At 40.8% G+C, this 22,290-nt stretch overlaps 1 protein-coding gene across 1 annotated transcript in view; it reads right to left on the bottom strand.

The window, feature by feature from the left end:
* The window catches only part of hcn4 (hyperpolarization activated cyclic nucleotide-gated potassium channel 4), a 77,763-nt gene that overhangs the window by 28,361 nt on the left and 27,112 nt on the right, over positions 1 to 22,290 (bottom strand). The window contains exons 3-4 of the mRNA XM_038702010.1: positions 11,475 to 11,636; positions 8,102 to 8,320 (exon numbers count right to left, since the gene is read on the bottom strand). Of these exons, the coding sequence (XP_038557938.1) occupies positions 8,102 to 8,320; positions 11,475 to 11,636 (381 nt within the window). The remainder of the gene's footprint in view (positions 1 to 8,101; positions 8,321 to 11,474; positions 11,637 to 22,290) is intronic.

Here is a 22,290-nt window from a genome sequence, read left to right as displayed (position 1 = left end):
ATAATACACTGTTAAAAAACCTGAGAGGAGAACTATTCAGAAAGATCAGAGAGCTTCTAAAAAGTAAGACAGCATGGATCACAAGTCACCTTCAAATGAATGAGGTCTCTCATTTTTTTGTGTCCCTATCATTGTTGATGCTGTACTATATACATTTCCACTGTAGAGGGCCATTGTGACAGATAAGCAGCAGCTAACAGAGAGTGGCAGGCATACACTGTATGAACAGTCACAAGTGCAGCCATCTTGTGCCCCCAATCTGAAGAGATGTAATTCTCTTTGTGTGATAATGGTTCTCAACATGTCTGAGACAAGAGGGAAGAATCCTTGGGGGAATGTGGCAAAAGCTTAACCCTTTCCAGCTGACAATATTTTTGACTCTGGTGTAGCAGAACTGCTAGCTGAGTAATATTGGGGTTCTATGTGAGGATAACTGTTCCCGACAAATTATTGAATAATACTATTAATACATACCACATGAGTCTATACTACAGTAAAATACAAAAAATGACAGTACAGACCTATTCTTTACTACAGCGTAATTCTACAGGAGTACAATCAATATATTCTATAACCTCCTGAGACAGTTATAGTTGGTACAGAAAATTACTGATATAAAAGAAAACAAAAGCAGACAGAGAAGAAGAAAACAGAAAACACTAGCCGTGTTTCCTTCAACGTTTTTTAAGTGCATTTTGAAGTATCACATTAGAAAAGGTTGATGGAAACGGCAAACTTAAAAAACTTCCTTAATCTTGCAAAAAAGTTTTTACGCTCGCTTGAGGTGGTTTTTGCCTTTGTAGAAAAAGAGTTAATGCACTAAATGGGAGATGGAAACACTTTTGCCAAATAAGTTTTGATGTAGTGAACATGTAACCCACGACCGATCAACTGTTTCCGCTGTCAGCGTCTTGCTGGATATTCTCATAATGCGCGGAGACATGGCTGGTCATAACTTGAAACACATTCCTGAGGACCTCTCTTTTTCTCAGATCCATGGTCCTCAAGTCAATGCCACTGGTTTTGTTTCTAGTTTGCAACCCATACATCTTGTTTATATAGCCTTGTGTAACAACTGACGTAACTACGCTTGCAGTAACCTGGTTTATTCGCTCCAAACCAGTTTATGGAAACACACCTAACGTGCTTTTTAGCGACATTTCCATAGTCCACTTAAAATTCGCTTGACAATTGGATGGAAACGTGGCTACTGTCATTCCTAGCAGATCAGAAAATTAATCAAGTCTTTTGTCATATCATTACTAATAGATATCAATGATGGTCCTTTAGTTAATCATATCATATCAGTCATATTATGCTCATTTGCAGGTTCATAATGTTACTAAGGGCTTGTACCAGAACAGGTTTACATGGTTTCATTTTTAAAAAACACCATGATTTTTTCATACTGCACATTTCTGCAGCACTTCTTTTCACCCTGTGTGTTGAATGCTCCGTTTTAGCTAACGAGTGAAGCATCTCACTTCTTTAAGGTCTTTGTTGGGAGATACACATGTGCAGTACCTAGTTAAGGACTACTAGCCAATCGGAAGCAGAGTAGGGCGGGTCCTGACATGCCAACCACAGCTTTGGTTCAGCTGAACATGTTTCTGAACCAGCTTCGCAACCTAGACTGGAGCAAACATTTCTGAGTGTTAAGTTGTTAATTTGTAGCAAATTGATCTGTTACGGCCGCTGTTAGCAGCCGTTGTATTTCGTTACTGTTCGTGTGTGTTTCCAGTATGCTAAGCAGGCTGTGCGATCCCCGTGGCCTGCTTGTGTTTTTTACTGCTGCTGGTACTGAGAGCCAGTGTTTGTTTTGTTAAGAGTAGTCTTTGGGTTAGCTGTTTAGCTAAAGACTTGGTAACCCTGTTGCAGCAGTTCAGTTCCTTACTGAGAAGTAGGTAAGTGTTTATTTTGTTAAGAGACACATAATTAATTTGTGTTTAACCATGTGTCTGCAGAGTTGGGCTAGGTTTTAGAGTAAGTACTGACACTCACTCTACACGTAGGATTTTCCTTTGTTTAACACATTAGGTTTAGGGGTGCTGCTCTCCCTGTGTTTTGTTTGAGACACCCTAAATAGAGAGGTTTTTGAGTTAGTAATCCCTGTTTTGGAGGGATCTCTTTTTGTTATATTGTGTTTATGTTTTTGCAGCACCCACTTGCCCAACTTTAGTTGTGTAAATCTTGTAAACTGTGTAAATAAATAACTTTTCCACCATACCAAGTACATCTGGTTTATGCGTACGTCCCCTTTCCCCTAGTGAGCTGGGATGTAACATGATCTTTCATACGTAACGTTTTAACTGTGCACTGTCTCTACATCACATTAACAACTTTATGTGTTTGACTGCCTGGAGACAATCTAATTTTTGGTAGGGGGGGTGGGGGTGAGGGGAGGCAGCGGGTGGACGGCTCGTCACTGTGTGTGCTGCAGCTCAGTGTGTTTCTCCACCACTGTTTTTCAGGGCGTGCCACACTAACTGCTAGGTAAGCATTATGACAGGTTAAAAAGTAGGACTGGACTACAATCGAGCTGTTTTTAGGCAGTTCAGGAGCAGTGTTTTCTGTCAGAAATAGTAACTTCCTTTGGGGTGGACTAGGCCTTTTCACATTGCAAACCAATTACATGCACAAAAAAGACATATAACACAATAAAGGAAAGGGAAAAGGCCAAAAAGCATAATATGACTTCTTTAAGTCTATTGAAGGCAAAACGATAAATGGTTTCAGGTTGTCAAGTGAAAGTATGTGCTGCTTTTTTCTGTTTATGATCATTGTAAATTTTGTATATTTTCAGATATTTTGGACAGGTTTTGGACTATTGTCTGGACAAAACAAGCAATGTGAATATTTTGTCTTGGGATATGGGTATATACTCAACTTATCTAGCAGGGAGTACAGAGTCCAGATAAAGAGACGGCAATGTCTATGACTACTTGAAAATGTTACTAAAATCTCTACACCTCTAGCACATGTGAGTCACTGAGTAGAAAAGGTCGTGCTGAGGAAAAGCTTACAACCTGTACAATTTGAACCTCTCTCTCTTTTCCATTAAGATCTGATATGGACCAAACCTAAGCCAAGCTGTCAGATACATCTGCAACAAATTGAGTCGCAAACTGGTAGAAAATGCACGTTTTATTATTCTCTGTTTACACACAGCAAAAGACTGGCATCAGGCATATATTTTTAGCATGGTGAAAATTAATCTAAGAAAGCTTTTTTTCATCTCAGTAGGGGAACCCCTAACATTTAGTGTGATTGTTGGGACCTCTACTTTGTGTAACAGTTAACAAGCTGCCTGATTCCTATTTAAGAGCTCATTTATGTCTGCTTGCTAGCTTCTGACATTGTAATAGAATTCTATTCAGAAAAGATTATGCTCAGGCTTTCTGATGAAAATTTTCACCATCTTTGAATTGTGGGTACAATTTCCCATATGTACACTTCTAAGATTCCTTCAAAGTTCTTCCAAGAGGTTTTTCACTGATTGGTTTCCAATCTAACTTTTAACCCTTACCTGACATCACCTCTGCATGCCAACTGGACAGATGGCCTCTCATCTTGGACATACAGCCATCTGTACGAGAGCTCCATGCTCTACTTTTTACAGCTTATTTACAGTGGATGAATGCAGAGCCTGTGTAGCATCAAAACCAGCACGAGGCAGTTAAATGTGGCGATGGTGCTGCACAACTCAACACTGATCCGCTCGTTGACTTCTTTCAGTAGCTAAACAGTAGTCAGTAACTTCCCTCTGTCCCACTGTGACTATAGAGCAGTGGCTCTCAACCTTTTATTGGGCCAGCGCCCCCCTATCCATTATCCAGGTCCCTTACCGCAACCCATCAAAAAGAACTTAGCTATTTAAGTAAATGTTCCTCTCCCAGAAGATTTTGAGCATTAAAGACTTAATTTTCTGCATTCTGGTGAAAATTTCTGCTCCAATTTCTGCCTTTTCTGTACCAATTTATGGTGGAAATCTTTTATATTTTTTTATATAAAGAGAAACACAAAACTGAGGTGACAGGTGACAATTCAAAATATAATAGAATGGAATATAATGCAGTAAAGCTCTCAGGCATTCTTTACTTCTTTTAAATATGTTTCTTCTGTAGATAAACTTAATATCATCCCTACTGTGTTAATCCACATGATTTACTCTTCCCTCGACTTTTGTGTCTTTTGTTTGTGGATTTAACCTCTATACATTTGTTTAAAGCACAAATTCATTTTCACCTTAGTGATAAATGAATTCATTTTAATTCACTTATTGACTGGATTTTAATAGCTCATCTGTTTTAGCAGATTTTCTGCTCACATTCAAAACTTTCTGCACATTCAGAATCCCTCCCACATTTCTGTGTTCTCTGAGATTTCAAGAAAAAAAGTCATAATATTACGAGACAAGGTAGAATATTGCGAGGTACGTCCACTTCACGGCACTCGCTGGTGTCGTATCAGGTGGTGTTGTAGTCAAGACCGCCCAAACTGAGACCAAGTTAAGACCGAGATCAGAGTTTATCGAGACCGAGACAAGACCAAGACTTTTAGGGGCTGAGACCAAGTCGAGACCAAGACCGAGGGGGGGCGAGACCGAGTCAAGACCAAGACTGGTTCGCCACATTATATGACACACAGTAAAATGTGGAACAAGATCATAGCTACTTCTTCTGAAGATCCACATTCCCATTAAAACACCCACATACAAACACTAAGTGCTGAAATCAACGCAAGCATTGCAATTGCAGGGAGCGGTGACAGTCTTTGACGGTAACAACACATTTTAATTAGGGTTATTGGTTGCATTTGAAGCAATACGTTTTACATCCAATCAAAGTTGATGATGATTACAAATAAATCAGACAATGCAAAAGCAATTTAATGATCTTCCCAAAGTTATGGACTTGACTGGTCTTGAAATAAAATCCCGAATCCTCAATGTCCAAGACTGAGACAAGACCAAGTACAAATGCGGTCGAGTCCGAGACGAGACCAAGACCATCAAAAAGTGGTCTTATGACCGGTCTTGAGACCAAGACCAGTCTCGAGTACTATAACACTAGTATCAGGTGCTGGACGATGGACAAAGTTTTTTTCAGGAGAAGTCCAACAGCGGAATATCCCTTTTGTAAATGTGTAACCACTGTGAAAAAAAGGAGTTCACGGTGTATTCCTCAGACATAAACACTTTTCCGTGGCAATACCAAGAAAGAGAGCCATTTTCCAGAGTTTTCCAGGCAGTAAACGCCATGTGGATGAAATTTTACAGATAATATTCTGACTTCCTGTTCCTGTAAAGACAGCACGAAGCTGTGCCACAAGTAGCTGACAGACGTTATATATCGTCTCGCCCAGTCGCAGTGGGGTAAACTGGCTTTAATGTTGCAGACCACAGTTTTTTTGCAAGTAGCCTAGCTGAAAGTTTAAACTCCCATTGTTGTGAATCTTTGGGATAAACTTGCCTTAAAATTTCCAACCAAACAAACACCCCAAAAGTACATCAAACTGCAATAGAGGATGGGGATTTGTGTTGTTGCCCATTGGGTGTTACTTACCTACTAGCTGGCTCAGGTCAAATGCCAAACACAAGTGTGTAATTACTGTGTAATAAGATCAACTGTCACAACACATGTTAGTGACTTATGGTGCTGCATAGCGTCTACATTGCAGATAAGTAAGTTCCCATTCATGTTACTTCACAGACTGGTGGTGTATGCAAATAATGCAGTTTTGTAGTATTGCTGACAACATCTTATAATATCAACATGGGCAAATCTTCTGAACACAAAAAATTCCAACTGCAGACTACAGATATCCATTTCAGCTTGCCAACGGAAAAGAGACTGGTGGCATTTTCAGCATTTACTAATTAGTGAAATTGGTCATATTTCACAGTCTGTAGACAACATCAGCTAGGCATGTGTTGAGTCAGCACACTAAACTAAAGATTAAAAGAGAGTCTTCATCACATTGTGATGTTGTTCAGAAACCAACAAAGGCAGTGGGACCAAGATGAAAAATACATTTTATGGCAGGGCTGCACGTTGAGAGTTGAAAGACAAAGGTATTTATTTCCTTTTAAATTTCACTACACTAAAAAACAACCTTTTTCATGTGATGTGTTACAAATGTACACTTGTTTTGATGAGAATAAAAGCTTCTTGGTGTCCTTGTACTTTGAGCACCCACTCTGAGACTGAGTTTGGGAGTTTAATAACACTCTTAAAAGTGCCTGACAGGACAACACAGATTAATATGAACACATGTACTATTAATTAAAGTATCCACCATATAATATGCAAATGCAGATGTAAAGACACATTTTTCTTTGAACAGTGTTTTTATGTGATATTTCAAAGCAGTGGACTTAACAATTTTTATTTTATGTAAAGTGCCTTCATCCAACATTCATTTTTACCTGCCATATGCTTCTTTGGGTTAGAGAATAATGCCATATCACCATCCTCACACTGTGCATGTGCTGCACCTTACTTTAACTAACGAGACAGCATAGAATCACTAACAGATAGCTTGGTGTATGCTGATAGTTTGGATGCCGGCTGCTGTGTTAGCGGTGTCTCAGTTAGCAGAATTCTCTCCAGGCTGAGTCCCAGAAGACAGGAACAGCTGTCTCTGTCATGGCAGCCCAAGAGCGATCTGAGAACAGCCACAAGCCTTCTCAAAACTCTAGGGATTGACCAACGGATTGTCCACTTCTTGAGTGCATGGATTATTGTATTAGTATAACACGCAAAAAAGCAGAGTGAAATCTCCAAGTAGCAGATCCCATTGTCACACAACGGATGCAAGGGCCAATGACAAAAAGGTTTATGTCTTTGAAGGACCTAACCCTGATAAGCTGAAAGAAGGAATGGGTACAGTACATTTTAATAGAAATGACTACTATCTGGCTCCCACAGCCAGATGAGCACGTAGTGACAGTGCACCCAGAGAGTGCCTTATCACCGAGGCATGTGGAAAGATAAATGAGAATCCGCACTCTTTAAAATTAATTGCAGTCTGCAGTAATAACCTTTCGGTAGGCAGGCACCATGGGTAGCTGTGGGAGCACAGGGGAGCCTTTTTAGCTGGCTGGGGGATTCTTAAGGCGCCTTAGGGGGTGATCCTAGAAACGGCAGCAAATGTCTTTGGTAGCACATGCTGACTGGTGCTGAGACAGGCCAGCTGTTCAGTTGGCAGCAAGACATCTCTTAAAGCAGAGCAGCAGACGAGTGGAGAGTGCTGAGATGGGAGATGGCTTGCTCCCCTCTTATTAAACAGCTACTCACATCAGCAGCATTAGTCACATACCTCCTTGTATGTTGTAATATTTGGATTTTTCACCTTGTTAGCTGTTGAGAATCTACTGGAAAACTAGTCTCTTTGTTATGCTGCCCTAGATGTGTGAGGTGTTAATTTATCCAGTGCACTTTTTCTCCTTTTGAAGATGTAGCAACGAACACCCATTGCATCAGCTAATCTGTTCCTCTCCTCTTTCTCTGCTCTCTTTCACTCCCACTCTCCCTCTTTCATTCGGGTGGATTCTCTCAAGCCTCTGCCTCCAATCCCTGGAGGTCATCCTCTCCCATCTCCTCCTCGCCACAGACAGTGGGCAATGTGGCAGCCTCGCAGCTCAGCTCATTATCACCCACGCCGGGCCCACAGAGGCCATGGCACTGTGGAACACAGCATCGGCCTTCACAGCCAGCTGTCAGGGCTTAACGTACACTGGGGCGGCTGGGGTTCCTGTTTCTATATGGATGGTTTCATGGCAAAAACCTCAATTGTTTCAAATTTGTCTGACGAGGGGCCCACAGTGTCAGCCTTTGCAAACCCCTGTTGTAGAGGATGATGGTGCTTGTTTTCCCTTTGGAAGAGTTATGATGGAACTGCAATACCTAGATGTCAGTGTGTGTTTAGTGGCTGCGCAAACATCAAAGAAATTAGATTCTGAGGGTGAACTGTATTATAGGAAGAACTAAAACCAGGCTTCAAGCTGAGGTCGAGCCAGCATCCTACCTTCCCACCAGTGTCCTCTCTTCAGAGTACATCAAGACAACACAGCTGTCAGCAACACGTCATCTTGACTCACCTTCTCCTGGTACTGCCGTCGAGATGAGTCTAGAGATTGGATTAGCGCGGTGGCGTGGCCCACGAACATGGCGTAGCAGGTAGCACCCACAATCATGCTGAGGATGGTCAGCCACACGTCTGTCATGCCCACAGGGGGGTACATGCCATACCCAATACACAGCATGTGGCTCATAGCTTTGAAAAGTGCGTAGGAGTACTGCTGTCCCCATGTGTCATTCTGGATGAAACAGAGGAGATGGGGTGAGTTAGGGTGAGTACATTGGAACACTTTATCTTTCTATCTTCTTCACTCTATCTCTCTTTCTCTCTCATAAGGGTGTTGATGGCAAATTAAAGGTCAGTGAGCACCGTGACAGCTCAGACACATAAACGCACACATCTAATTACTTCAGACAAAACTAATGGCAGATGTCCATGTCTTACTTCAACACAGAGCAGCTGGCATGGTAAAACATACTCTTCAATATGCAAACATTTGGAGCAAGCAGACATTTGGGCAAGAGCCTAAAACAGAGCCCCGCGAATGTGCGGATGGAGCGTGAGACACTAGAGGCTTGCATGACAGAAAGTAGGTCAGCTATTTAGAAAAATGTGATTTCTCTTTGAGTTTTCTCATTTGTAGATAAATTGCCCCTTTCCTTTATATCCCGGTGGTAGTTCATGGCAAATCAATATCAACTCTTTCCTGGGGGTGACATGTCCAAATTGCTTTCAAACTCATTTCCACAGCGGAAAAGCCAGGAGAGATAGCAATTTTATTAGCGCCCTCCTGGAGAGGTAAGGAGCAATGACCCAGCAAGATAATAGGGCAGCTACTGTAAAAGAAGACAAAACATGCCTCCTTATGATTCTAAATCAGAATAAAACCGACCGTGACTGAGTCAATACTAACACACTCTTTGTCTACCAGGTAGTGTGAGCATAACATGAGGAGCTTTCCATCAGGGAGGTGCCTGCCCCCGAGGCTTGAATTCATTCAGAGAGATATGTTTGTTATTCTGTCACATTGAGAACCATTCTTCTACGTAATGCAATTAATTAGACAGTGTTTACTTTGTGAAACAAAACAAACTCCATTTTGATGTTAATGAGGTGCTACATCTCTCACACAGGATTTCAAAAAAAGTACATTATGAGTGTTCTGCCTCACATCTCAGGGCCTCTACACTCCTAGATGCAGTGGGCTGTTTCTGTGTGTAAGAATCTGAGGAGGCAGTCAGTGCAAACTCTGTGGAAGTTAAAGAAACAAGACTGAGCTGTAGCAACATGAGGAGTAGAAAATGCTTAAATATAATCTAGTCAGAACTGCATGAAATCATCCTGTGACAAGGAATTTGACATGTGAGCCCATATTCCTCAGTTGCTCAGATGGGGGTAATAAAACATTTAAGAAATGGAAGACTGGCTTTTTATGTTTTAATGGTAGTAAGTAAAGGTAGGTTTTTTTAATTATATGAGTAAAGGCAATATTTAACTGGAAAAGTCAACATATAACAGGTAAATCTTTTTTTTGTTTGTTTACAAAACATAGAACAGCACATCCCATCTTCCTCTGCAGGACTACTTAAATCTGCTCTTCTTTGTTGTGGCTTTGTGTATCATGCAGTATTATTTCTATATCTGCAATGCACATAAGGTTCAAAGCAATCATGTCCTTGTTTTCACTGCTGTGGAAGAAGACATCATATCAAATCTTAATCCATGCATACTGTACTGTACCTTAATGATGAGCCACAGTTTACATTATGTTGCCTGACAGCTCAGCCTTATGTAATTTAAAATGATCCCCTTGAAACTTGGCTCTATGTATATTGATCCAGTGGTAAAATGCTAATTTAATGGGGATGAAGGGGAAAGAGGAAATGCATGCATGACTATTTCCTCATGGAATTGCATGGATGTAACCATATGTAACAAAGAGGTCTGATTGTACATTTTAATCTTTTGTCTTAATCCCTTTTTATCCCGATAACTGAAAGACAAAGAGGTTGTTTAAATTGGAAGGTGAGGTTGCTGGTGTGATCCCCAGTACTGACACTGTCCCTCAGCAGGGGCACCTCACCCTGAATGTGTGTATCGCTGCACAGACAGGTATGGAAAATGAGCTAAAATTAGCTAAAGTGTGAAACATCTCAAGGGACAGTGGTTTGCAACATCTGTCGTTTCTTATGATTAAATATAACAAGTGAGCACGTCAGTGAGGCAGCGAGGCATGATGAACCAAATACATCACACCTTGAGCGATGTAACTACTCACGTGACTTCTGTTCTGGCACGCAGAACTGAACATACAGCTGACTGGTTTATGTAAAACTCAAAGTTGGCTTCCTTGAATGTGTTGTTTTGTTGTCACAGTTTTAAACTTAAAATTTATTCTTGGCCTTTAAAGGTAGTATTCTGTCTGTGACATAAATTATTAAAGTACTTCAAAAAAAGTTATTTCAGACTATATTGTAAGTATTAAGTCCTAATGAAAATAATCTGTATTGAATAAATAACGTGAAAGATTGTAGTGATCATTATATGGATACTAAGTAAATTAAGGAAAACCTGCTCACCCATAAACCTATTCAATCCAGGCTTTTATTCACCATGTGGGCATCTTTAAATTTTTCCCTAAAATGTGTTGATAAACACACAAAAGCCCAAACCATGCCTATTGATGCTTATCTCGACATGTATATTGAGCCATGAGTTAAGGAACGCCTCTCCTCAGCTGCGTTGCTCAAGTGTTAAATATATGTTGATTTATTGGTATGTTATACTCAAGAGAAGCACTCACTGATGTCAGATCAACCCCTATTGACCAAAAAAATGAACAATAACTCCTTTGGAGCTAAACTCTTTGATAACATGGTAAGTTAACATGAGGCCATCAGCTGCGGGTGATTTAGAGTCACACATCAGGTGTGACACAGTCCGCTTCCATAAGCAAATAAAAGAGAATTCAATTATGAGTCTGGCTTTAACAGAGACTGTACTCCAGTGTCTGTTTTAACAATACAGCAAAATTAAAGCAGAGTGTGAGTGCTCACTAGAAACTGTCAATATTCAACCAATATTGAATAAGGGCCAAATGTCCTCTTCGGAAAATCAATATTCCCTGCACAACCTCAGTGTCTATCTCCTTTAACAATATGGGCAGATGTTGAGAGCTCCAAATAAATAAAAAATAATCAGCAAATTGAATAAATGTAGCAGATAAATATATTTGATTTAGGGCTTAAAATGACAGATAATGCAGGGCAGTCTTTCCCAGGATGCAAAAGGGTTTTAGTAGAGTAATTACTGAAAATGATGGATGAGATAAGACAGGGCATAATCTGATTTCGAACAGGCAGGAGGACTCGGTGCAGGAGAAGGAGACTTACCACCATCTTATTTTTGGACACCCAGCAGTCGGCAGGGAAGTCCTGCAGCATGGGCACCAGGAACTGCAGGCAGCCATCCCAGTGGCACAGCAGTAGCATCATGCCAATCAGGTTGACTATCCTCACCATGGCGCTGGCTAGGTCATAGGTCATGTGGAAGATCTGAGGGGTGGGAGAAGAAGGAGGCAGGAAATGGGTTAGGGTAAGATGATTCAACATGCTGATGGTCAAATCGCTAAAATCTCTCTAGAATGGAAATCAAACACACAGATACACACACACAAGTCCTCAAGGGAGACTTTCCACAAGCAGTTCAGTGACTTCTGGGTCTATTCTTTCATCACGTCATGCACAGGGTTTGTGGTTTAGGAATTAGACGGCAATGTACTTTGCTTATAAAAATCACAATGTTTTACATTGCACACAGATGAGCTGGTGGCTGCAGATGTTGATGTTCTGAGAACGGTCCACCTGGAATGGTCAGCAGACTGGGACCAGAGCTTTAACTCTCCTGCTGCTGAATTGCTCTTATCATCAGCCACTCAGCCAAACACAATAATGGTACAAGGGTAGAGGTGGCAGCACTCCTGGGGTGAGAGCGTTCCCACACAGGCTGGATTTGTTAATCCTAATGATAAATATACTCTCCAGGACTTCTGGGCTAGCGTAGATTTGAATGGCCTCAACCATTCAAAGCCTCTTAATCCCATTGGCGGTGTGCACTGCAAAACACTCCACTCCTTATTAAAATCCACTCAGGGCTTGTGACTGAGAGGGGATATTCCATCTTCACTTTGATGTTCAGCAGCAGGTGATGATAAGGAGGATGGTGAAGACATCAATGTATTTGTCACTCAAAGTTTCATCTTAGTTCACGTTCCTGAAGCACTGGGCCTGTTTATTTTTCTACTTCCATCTGAATGCATACAAATGTGAGTGTGTATCTGTGTATTTTTATTTCTGTGCGTGTTAAGAAGGAGGCTGGCAGGGACAGTGTGGGTGCACCATCAAATCACATCAATTTATCTCCGTAAACAGGCTAACATGAAGCCAGAGGTATGCCCAGGAAAATGTGGCCGGGTAGTGGAGCCAGCCTCTCTCACAGTGGATGGAGACATCTCCACTCACTCACTCTCTGCCTGTCCACATAAACATACACACTGAAAATCTTTCTCCCACACTGTCCTTTCCTCTTTCTTGGGGCTCTTGGGGCTCTTGTTGTTTAGCCTTGAGCATTTTTACATCACCTAAGCCGAATCATTCGCCCAGCTGCACCTTTCCTCGCTCAATCCCCTAATTTTCTACACATCTGTTCACAGCTGCAAGTCACACGTGAGCTATTGTTTGTTTTTTAGGAGCCAGTCTTTTCTTTAAACACAGTCATACATAGCTACAAGTTACGATACATTGTCTAATACCGTGAAACAAATAAATGCAGGTCTCGATTTAACGCCTGGTCTGGTTTTTATAGAAGTTCTATGGATGTATAAAACCTCTTAAACCCCACAGGGTCGCCCGCTTTAGCTGCTTCTAAGCTGCTTGGATCGTTAATACAAATATTGTTGTATGGTCAATTTGTCAGTAGGGACATGCTACACATCGTTAGATCGGTTAGATTCTCCACAATTCAATTGTTCAGTTAATTTAACGGACACAACAAGCCCCAAAGTCTAGTGTAACCGGCATGGTACAAGAGATGAAAAGAAAAAGAGTGCCGTTACCCTTGAAGTGCTCGTTAAGTCCGAATCTGTCTGTTCCTTGATTATTTATATTCCTTTACTCTGTAAGGGTCCACCGATCAAAAGAATCAAAACAGCTTTTCATAAAAATTTATCCAAGTTATGAATCCTGTTGTGAAGTCCATCGCTCTCTGTCTGCTAACTTCTGCCACACTTTTCTCCTCCTGCACCGTGTTGTTGTTTTCGTCACGTTGCTGCCTTCAAAATGAATGTGCATAAGCCGTCTGTCAGAGCTAGATCAAATGAATTATGTGTATTATGTGTATTTGATATAATATTTTTTATACCAGTAATATTCATACTGTTTGAAAGAAATAAACTGTTTTCATGGTAGTTTCAGTTTTGTGCAAAATTTATTAAAGGCCTGTCCCATTTGGACGCCTATCCCGAATACAGACAGGGTCAATTCAGTGATTTCAGCAAATGAAAGCCTGGTGTTGGTACCAGATGTGCTCAGGTGGTCAGATCTGCTTGGGGGCCTGCGCCTGCCAGTAACATCACATTGGCTGTACGTTTGTATGATGACGTGGCAGATTGTGACCACATCTGGTATCTATCAGTGCCAAATCTGTACTGCCCGTTCTGCACATGCGCAAAAGTGGTTCTGTCAGTCAAAAAGGTAATATAGGCAAATCTGCCTATTCAAAATGATCAACTAAATCTTTAAAATCTTTAAAACAAAATGTTTTTTAATCACTGGGAGATATACACAGACATATCGGCCGTCAGCTGTAGGGTTAGCAGGTCGACATGCATACAATCACTGACTTAGGTTAAGGCACACACCCCTGTGATGCTTAGGGTAAGGGTAAGGGGCTTTGGGAAGCTGTCAATGTCTTTTATACTAACATAGCTAGCTACTAGCGCTTCCGGTCTAGACAGAGCATCTCATGCAGACGCACCCGGGGGCGTCTCAAACGGACACTGAAGGGTACCTTTTGCATCCACTAAGCTTTGTCAGCCTTTCTGAAAGTGTCTATATTTGACGCCCTGAGATGAGAACAGACAACAACACACGGGTAATTATGAACAGGCACATTTGTGGTAACCTTGTTTGACACACAGGACCACTTTGTGCACGTGCAGATAGGGATCCGGCAGGCAGCACGGATTTGGTACATTTTTAGATAGTTCCTACACCGTAAATTCACATACAACAATTCCTGGTACATTAAAGGTTGAAAAAGATATACAGCATACACGAGCACAGTGTGTTCTTTACATTTTCAATAATTATTTTTAAATGAGTTATTTGAGATTCTGGCATAATTACTGCGCCAATAGTACATTTATCCATCAGCAAGGGGAAGCTAAATATTTTGTGAAAGGAGAATAATAAAGCTGTGTAGCTTCCTCATTGTGCATATTGTAATCTATAAAATGTAAAATGTCTTAATGGATTTGTTTTGTCAAAGTTGTTTTTATTTTCAGATTGGAAATTTAAGGGGCAATGTACTGATTTCACATATCAAAATTAGCGTACTTGTCACTGGGAGTAGTACTTGGCTTGTGAAATCAGTTGTATAATTTCTTCTGTGGCTCTGGCAACTTTTTAAAGTTTGAGAAAATAACCCTGATGACATCATAGCGATGTCTCACCTTGAGCTTTGCAACATCTTTAAGAGAAATCTTGTTTTACATACAGAAGTTTGATAAGACGTGTGTGTTTACCAGGAACAGAGCATTATGGGAAATGTAGGATCCAACATTTCTGGCGCATGTAAAAACTCTCCTGCATCGATTTTGACCATGATTTTTTATATAAAATATAATACTAAATTGCTGGAGTACAACATTAACAACTACAGTTTTATTATTCTAGTATTACTTTGGAATTGTATAAACATGTATTAACTCAATCATTCAAAAAGGTATTGGCTCATTTTGGGACATAACTCTTCTTGTGGAGCATTAAATTATATACTGTCTTAAATGTGTCATGCACATTGTACTTTATACTACTAAACTCTCTACAGTGTCAGTGTATTTCTGAAGCAGGATAAATTCTTTCAGTATCTTGTGGCGCATTCTGGATGACTCAAAAGTGTTAAATAATAACTCCTGCGACATTTCTACTGTAGATGTGCACTAAAAAACTGTCTAAAGTGACTGTGCACTGTCACTTTAGCACTGTTTGGAGAATAAAGCCAATGAGAACTGTCACCGGTAATGCCATGCAAATCTCCAGTTTGGAACCCAAACTGTACTGAAAGGACTGGAAGGTGATTCCCATATCTCTCTTCACAGCTGTAATCAATTCAAATACACCCATACATGCCAAGCAGGAACCGACTTTCCAGTTCTGAAAAATTGTTCCCAAGATTGGTTCTGTTGGAAGGTTGGATCATTATTAAAGGATCATTATTCTGAGGTAAAGGAATGAGGTCTCCCTCTCCTTTCATTTCACCTCTTGTAAATGAGAAAATACCCACATACAGCAGGATGTCTCTCTGTGTAATTTAACAAGGAAACATGCACACTATACAGAAAAACACACAAATGAGAATGCATGCACTGTTTGCACACACGGCATTGCACAACATTGCGAGTTACATGGAGGATGATGGATTGCTGACCACTTTCTTTTAATTGATAGGGACACAGAGTGCGCCTGGCAGTATTAGCATCAGCGTAAACAAGAGAGCTTTGATTGATGAGGGCACGGAGACGCAACACAACAGTTTCTTAGGCAGCTTGTTTTTACTCTCACTACCCTCATTGAGCCTTTTTCATATGAGAGGCCATGCTTGCTTTTAATCAAAACCATAGGTCAGATGATCATGTAACCTATAGCAAGTCAAAGCCAAAGTAGTGGTTTCAGAAACGCAACAAGTGAAATGGCACTGACATGGTTGTAATCATCTTGAGATGGAGGCTGTATTTTAGTAACAGTAATCGTGCAGGGAAAGGATCACTGATAATAAAACTAGTACTATTACTACTAGAATTACCATGATTACTACAATCTCTTATGAACTAAAACTATACTACCACTGCAAAACATACACTGTTTGCATATAAATGCAACTAATATACAATTTAAATCCATGTATGGTTTGTTCTTTGATTATTTCGTTTCAAAACCAAAATGGAAAAACAGATACACAGAAAACAAAAAACAGACATCATAAAAAAACGGAAAAATATTGATTTTGATATGTAATGAGATTTGTGTAGCTTTGTGTGTTACACTTGATAAACCTGCAGCAGATACACTTGGGCGGTGGCGGTGCCTGATTAAACGTAATTAACCTTGGCTTGAACATTATAAGTGGGTTTTTAGTTTGAAAAACAAGACATTATGTAGCTGTAGTACCAGAGGCTGCAGCTATATAATATTGGCTCAACGTTCAGTTTGTAACTCACAAGCATGTTTAAGAGGGGTAAAGCTCCCCCATAGTTCGCACCCTGGCCGTAGCCTCGAGAAAAACCCTTGATAAACATATTCGGGTATTTTCTTAGATCGCTCAGGTAACCAGCTGATTCAGATCAACCCAAAACAAAATCCTTCCTTGATGCTGACGTACTTAATCTAGAAATTTTATTTTGAATTTTGAGTGCTTGAGTGGCTCCTCCAGCTTGACGCGATCTTGCAAAACAAGTAGACTATATGCTCATATTTCTTTTTTCGTATGTGGCTATGATAGGCCTGTAGTGCTCACTTCTACAATCATATTCACCATAGTTGATATGAGATGCGACTTGAAAAGAAATAGCCTTAGCCTATAGGCTATAATAAAATAAATAACTGAAATATGTAATATTGGCTTTTTGTTTCACACTGAAGGCCTACACGAACACCGTTCTCCTGGTTCTGGCCCTCCTTTCACCCCAACCACGTTCTTACTCAGTCTTTTCTGTTAAATATCACATACCACTTGTTTTTTTTGTTTTTTCCGATTTTGTTTTGAAACGAAACAATGGAAAGAACGAACTATACACGGATTAGTTTAACACACATTTTTCTATTCTGATAGTTGGAAGAACAAGACCAAATACAGTGACAGACCTTTCACAGACACATAAAAGTAGTAAATAAAGACCAATAAACATGGCAGTGGTCAAAATCAGGGTCAGTTGCTAAAGTCATAAACTAATCTGTAACCCTGTGAGCCGGCAATCAGGCCCTGGCAGGCACACAGTGTTTGGATGCAGCTGCAGAGTCATCTCAAACAGATGGATTGAAAGGAGCATGATCCAGGTGAGAGAATAGATGCATATGTCCCATGGTGGTGATGGTATTTGCCCAGACACACTACCGAGGCATCTGGTGTTTGCTGCCTGCGCTGCTAATGATGATGAATGACAAAAATTCATCACTCATACTGTTTTTCTGATGCCATTTTGCTGACTAACCTCAACACATGTCCTGTATATGTATAGTTATATTTGAAAAATTCCCTTTCCATTATTGTGTTATATCTTTTTTGTGCATGTAATAGGTTTGAAAAGTAAAAAAGCCTGAAGTTCACCCCAAAGGGAGTTTCCACCTCCCACAGAAAACACTGCTCCTGAACTGCCTGAAAACAGGTCGATTGTAGTCCAGCCTTTACTTCTGTAACTTATCTGCGACACTTTGTAACAAGTGTCATAATGCTTGCCTAGTCAGGCAAGCCCTAAAAAACAGTGGTGGAGAAACACACTGAAACACAGTGACAAAGACGTCCGTCCGCTGCCTTCCCGCAACCTACCCACTGGAAAACTGAAAGATAAATTTGTTACAAATTAATAACTTACCACTATCAAACTCTTGCTCCAGTCTAGGTTGCGAAGCTGGTTCATGTGCAGCTGAACTGAATCTGTGGGTACTGGCTTCACAGGAGCCGCCCTACTCTGCTTCTGATTGGTTAGTAGTCCTTAAGTTGGTACTGTGCATGTGCAACTCCAAACAAAGATCTTGTAGAGGTAAGATGTATCACTCGGTAGCTAAAACTGAGCGTTCAACACACAGGGTGAAAAGAGGTGCTACAGTATTTTGCAGTATGACAAAAATATGGTGTTTTTTGAAAATGAAACCATGTAAACCTGTTCAGGTACAACCCCTAAATAAAATTATGACAACGACATCGCAAAATATTGACTTCCATTTAAGGGGAGTTAAGGTGTGTGTAGATAGAAATGGCTCATTCTGTGGTAATAAAACATAATTGTTCATTATACACCACTGAAAACATAGTTGTGTATATTATATTGCATTTCTGTCATTAGATCCTCCTAAATATTACACATATACCATTTAGTCCTTTAGTAATAATCCTTCTGGTGAATTTATTTAGATTAAAATGCATACAGTATGCAACATAAAAAGATTTGATTTTAAAAACTGCTGCAGAGTTGTAGTATCAGACTTAAAAATGTACATTTCAACTTCAGATTACGTTTTTTATGATGGATATACAGGTTATTTTATTATTAGATTATGTAATGTGGCTTTCCTCTAGACACAGTGCTAATTGTGTAGAGGTACTGTACTGTATGTTTATTAGATTTAGTGTGTTAATTAACACATGCTGCTCCCTCCGGTAGTTCCCTGTGATGGGTAATAACGTTTATCAACTAAATCAATCCACGCATGTCTCAGTGCTATTTTTAATGATCCAACATGATGGCAGATTCTGGGAGCAGGCTGTGGGCAGGGGTTAGATTTCTCACTTTAAATGTCTTGACCAAAATGTCATGCTCATGCACGCTGTCATGGTGGACGAAGCACACATGGAGAATGAGAAGTAGACCTGGGAGTGGACCACTGGGAACACCCTTCCATCATCTGTCTAAACAGGCCTGGAGGGCTTGGATCAAAAAACCACTCTCACTCTGCTCCCTACCGAGATGCGCAATAGGGTTTGTGCAGGATTACACATTTCTGTGTAATAGTTTTTTAAGCAAATCCACTGTGGGTATTGATATCACACAAGGCTCATTCAGAATGTTGAGGACCTGTCACTGTTGCTGGCAAGCCTCATTGTGCACTCAATAATAGCCCATTAAATCTATTCTTCCTGCTTTCTTATCTCTGAAAGACCAGTCCTCGGCTAAGGTAATGGGTCAGTGAGTGGGGGGGCTGATTAGTTGATTTACCTTATTTAAATATTTTTGTATAGATTTACTGGGTGGAAATGAAAGGTCCCTCACTCCTTCTCTGGACCCACGGGGCAGCCACATGTCTAACTTCTATCACAGCACCTGGGCACTTTACTGAAGGATCATTTTGTTTCTCCTTAACAGCTGCACACAGCCACATGGGCGTGCGTAGCCATATATCTTAACAAATCCAAGATGCCAACCTTAATAAAGATAGACGTTCTGTCACCTTGTAATAAAAAAAACCCCACAGGTGGCGTAATTTCACTACACACCTCACCATAAAATATCCCATTCTTTGTTTTTCAAACTCCCCAGCCCCCTTCAACAAAGGCATCAGCTCTTGTCTCATAAATTCATTTCCATCCACGCAAAAAGCTACGTTTACTGGGTTGGCCAGTCGAGACGGGCATGTTGAAGGCATCAGGCACGATGGGAGGAAGCCCTCAGAGCCTAGTCATTAGTGCACTGCCTTGAATCTGATTTAACAGGATGACTAATCTCATCCAAGTCACTGGTTCGTCAACAGGAGACAACTCCAATGAGGAGAATATCCGGTCACGGTCTTATTTTTATCCCAATGAAAAGTGACAAGAGGAAACTGACAAAAGAGAGACAGGGGAGACGCCATAACAGCAGTCTGCTGTGTGTGTGTGTGTGTGTGTGTGTGCGATGGATATTTGCACACCATGTTGAACGTCATTATGCATGACAGTGTTATCACTGGCATATTGCCTCCACCACCAAAGCCCCCTTGTTTGTAAACAACATACTGTCAGCATTGCAGTTGTAAAAACACCCTTAAATCTGGAGTGTTTGGAGAGGAACTGGAAGCAATCAGAGCAAATTTATGACAGCTGTGATAAAAAGGACATTGAAGACGGAGCTGGTGGGCACTGCTTCAGTTATGCAAAAGGTTACTGATGGTGTTAGTGGTGTTTAGATTAGTCTTTGAGGAAGTGCAGATGATATGATTGCAGTTTTTCAGACGTCACTTTACTTGCTGAAATGTCCTAGGAGTATTTTGTGCTTTGTATTTAAACTGTTTCATTTCCCCCTGCCAAATTGTGAGGATGTTAAAGTTATGAAGACATACTTGGACAGCAGACTTCACATTATTTGATAAACAAGTCTTTTACAGCTAGGACAATGTAAATCTTACATTCCAAACTTAAGAATGTTGTGTTAGTATACAAATGGGGGGGGGTATACAATATAATGCGTTTTATACAGTACCAAATTACTTCAATCCAATGGTGGTAGAAGTACTCAGACTGAGAAGTAAAACAATCAATGCTACAGTGTAGAAATACTTTGTTACACGAGTAAAAGTACAAAATATGCTGGAATTACCATAAGTAACAGTACTCAGTAGTCTAACTAAACTAAACTAACTAAAAGTTTTACACAGAACTGTATAATTTATTTTTGCATTATAGTTATTGATGCAACAATGTACGTACCAATTTAATGTTGTGGCTGTTAAAGGTGGAGCTAAGTTTAATTACTCTATACACTGCTGGGTAGTTTGATCTACAATGCTAATAACGTTTATTTGCTGATTAGATGTTGTATTAACAATCTGAATCTTTAAAATAAATGTAGTGGAGGAAAAAGTACTTCACTAGTTTAAATTAGTTAAAGTTATTAATTACTATGGCGAAACTCATACTTTACTAAAATTCATAAAAAGAATGTAGCTCTGCTTTGACCCACAATCCCCTCTGGTGTCTTCTAAAAAAGCCCCATTGAAACAATTTGGAGTTCAGGCATCACGCTCAAGGACACTTCAACAATTTGTGCTTATTCTAAGCTTAAGGCTACCAGCAAAGTATGCGCTCCTAAGGACTTGCATACACTCACACGCAGGAAAACGCAACTGAAATAGATACATAGCCAACATATATTAAAATGACTGGACATATTGATTGCAATGCACTCACAGATTAACTACTTGCCAGTGCATACTCTCTAATTCATCCACAGCACTGCTCCAGTGATTTCTGTTAACATCTTTGTTCAGCTCTCACTGGATCGGTTCGCAGCAGAGTGAGAAGCGGTTGGGGATGAGGATTAGCACCTCTAAATCTGTGGCCATGGTTCTCAGCAGGAAACCGGTGGAGTGCCAACTCCAGGTAGGGAATGAGTCCTTACCCCAAGTGAAGGAGTTCAAGTACCTCGGGGTCTTGTTCACGAGTGAGGGGAGACTGGAGCAGGAGATTGGCCGGGAGAATCGGAGCAGCGGGGGCGGTATTGCACTTACTTTACCGCACCGTTGTGACGAAAAGAGAGGTGAGCCGTAAGGCAAAGCTCTCGATCTACCGGTAAATTTTCGTTCCTACCCTCACCTATGGTCATGAAGGCTGGGTCATGACCGAAAGAACGAGATCGCGGGTACAAGCGGCCGAAATGGGTTTCCTCAGGCGGGTGGCTGGTGTCTCCCTTAGAGATAGGGTGAGAAGCTCGGCCAACCACGAGGAGCTCAGAGTAGAGCCGCTGCTCCTTTGCTTTGAAAGGCGCCAGTTGAGGTGGCTTGGGCATCTGGTAAGGATGCCTCCTGGAATGTCCAGCTGGGAGGAGGCCTCAGGGAAGACCCAGGACTAGGTGGAGAGATTATATCTCCACACTGGCCTGGGAACGCCTCAGGATCCCCCAGTCAGAGCTGGTTAATGTGGCTCGGGAAAGAGAAGTTTGGGGTCCCCTGCTGGATCTGCTGCCCCCACGACCTGACCTGACCTAAGCGGATGAAGATGGATGGATGGATGGATGATTCTTTATTAATGTATATTGTCTGCTTTGTAGCAGAAGGGAGTTACAAAACTCAGTTTCACTCTTCAACTTGTTGTATTGTGACAATAAACCTACCTACCTACCTAGCTATACTGTAAGTATGTACATGTGTTCATGTTAGATGATGATCTGCCTCCTTGACCCGCAGTTTCATAAAACCAAAACTAAGGTGACTATAGTCATCTTTTTTGGCTAAGGAGGCATCC

Source organism: Micropterus salmoides, unplaced genomic scaffold (genome assembly GCF_014851395.1).
Source record: "Micropterus salmoides isolate LMB-PRFRI ecotype aquatic unplaced genomic scaffold, ASM1485139v1 Ms_hic_scaffold_6, whole genome shotgun sequence".
NCBI classification, from domain to species: Eukaryota; Metazoa; Chordata; class Actinopteri; order Centrarchiformes; family Centrarchidae; genus Micropterus; species Micropterus salmoides.
Note: the sequence above shows the minus strand (reverse complement) of the source record. Positions and strands in the feature narration are given on the sequence as shown.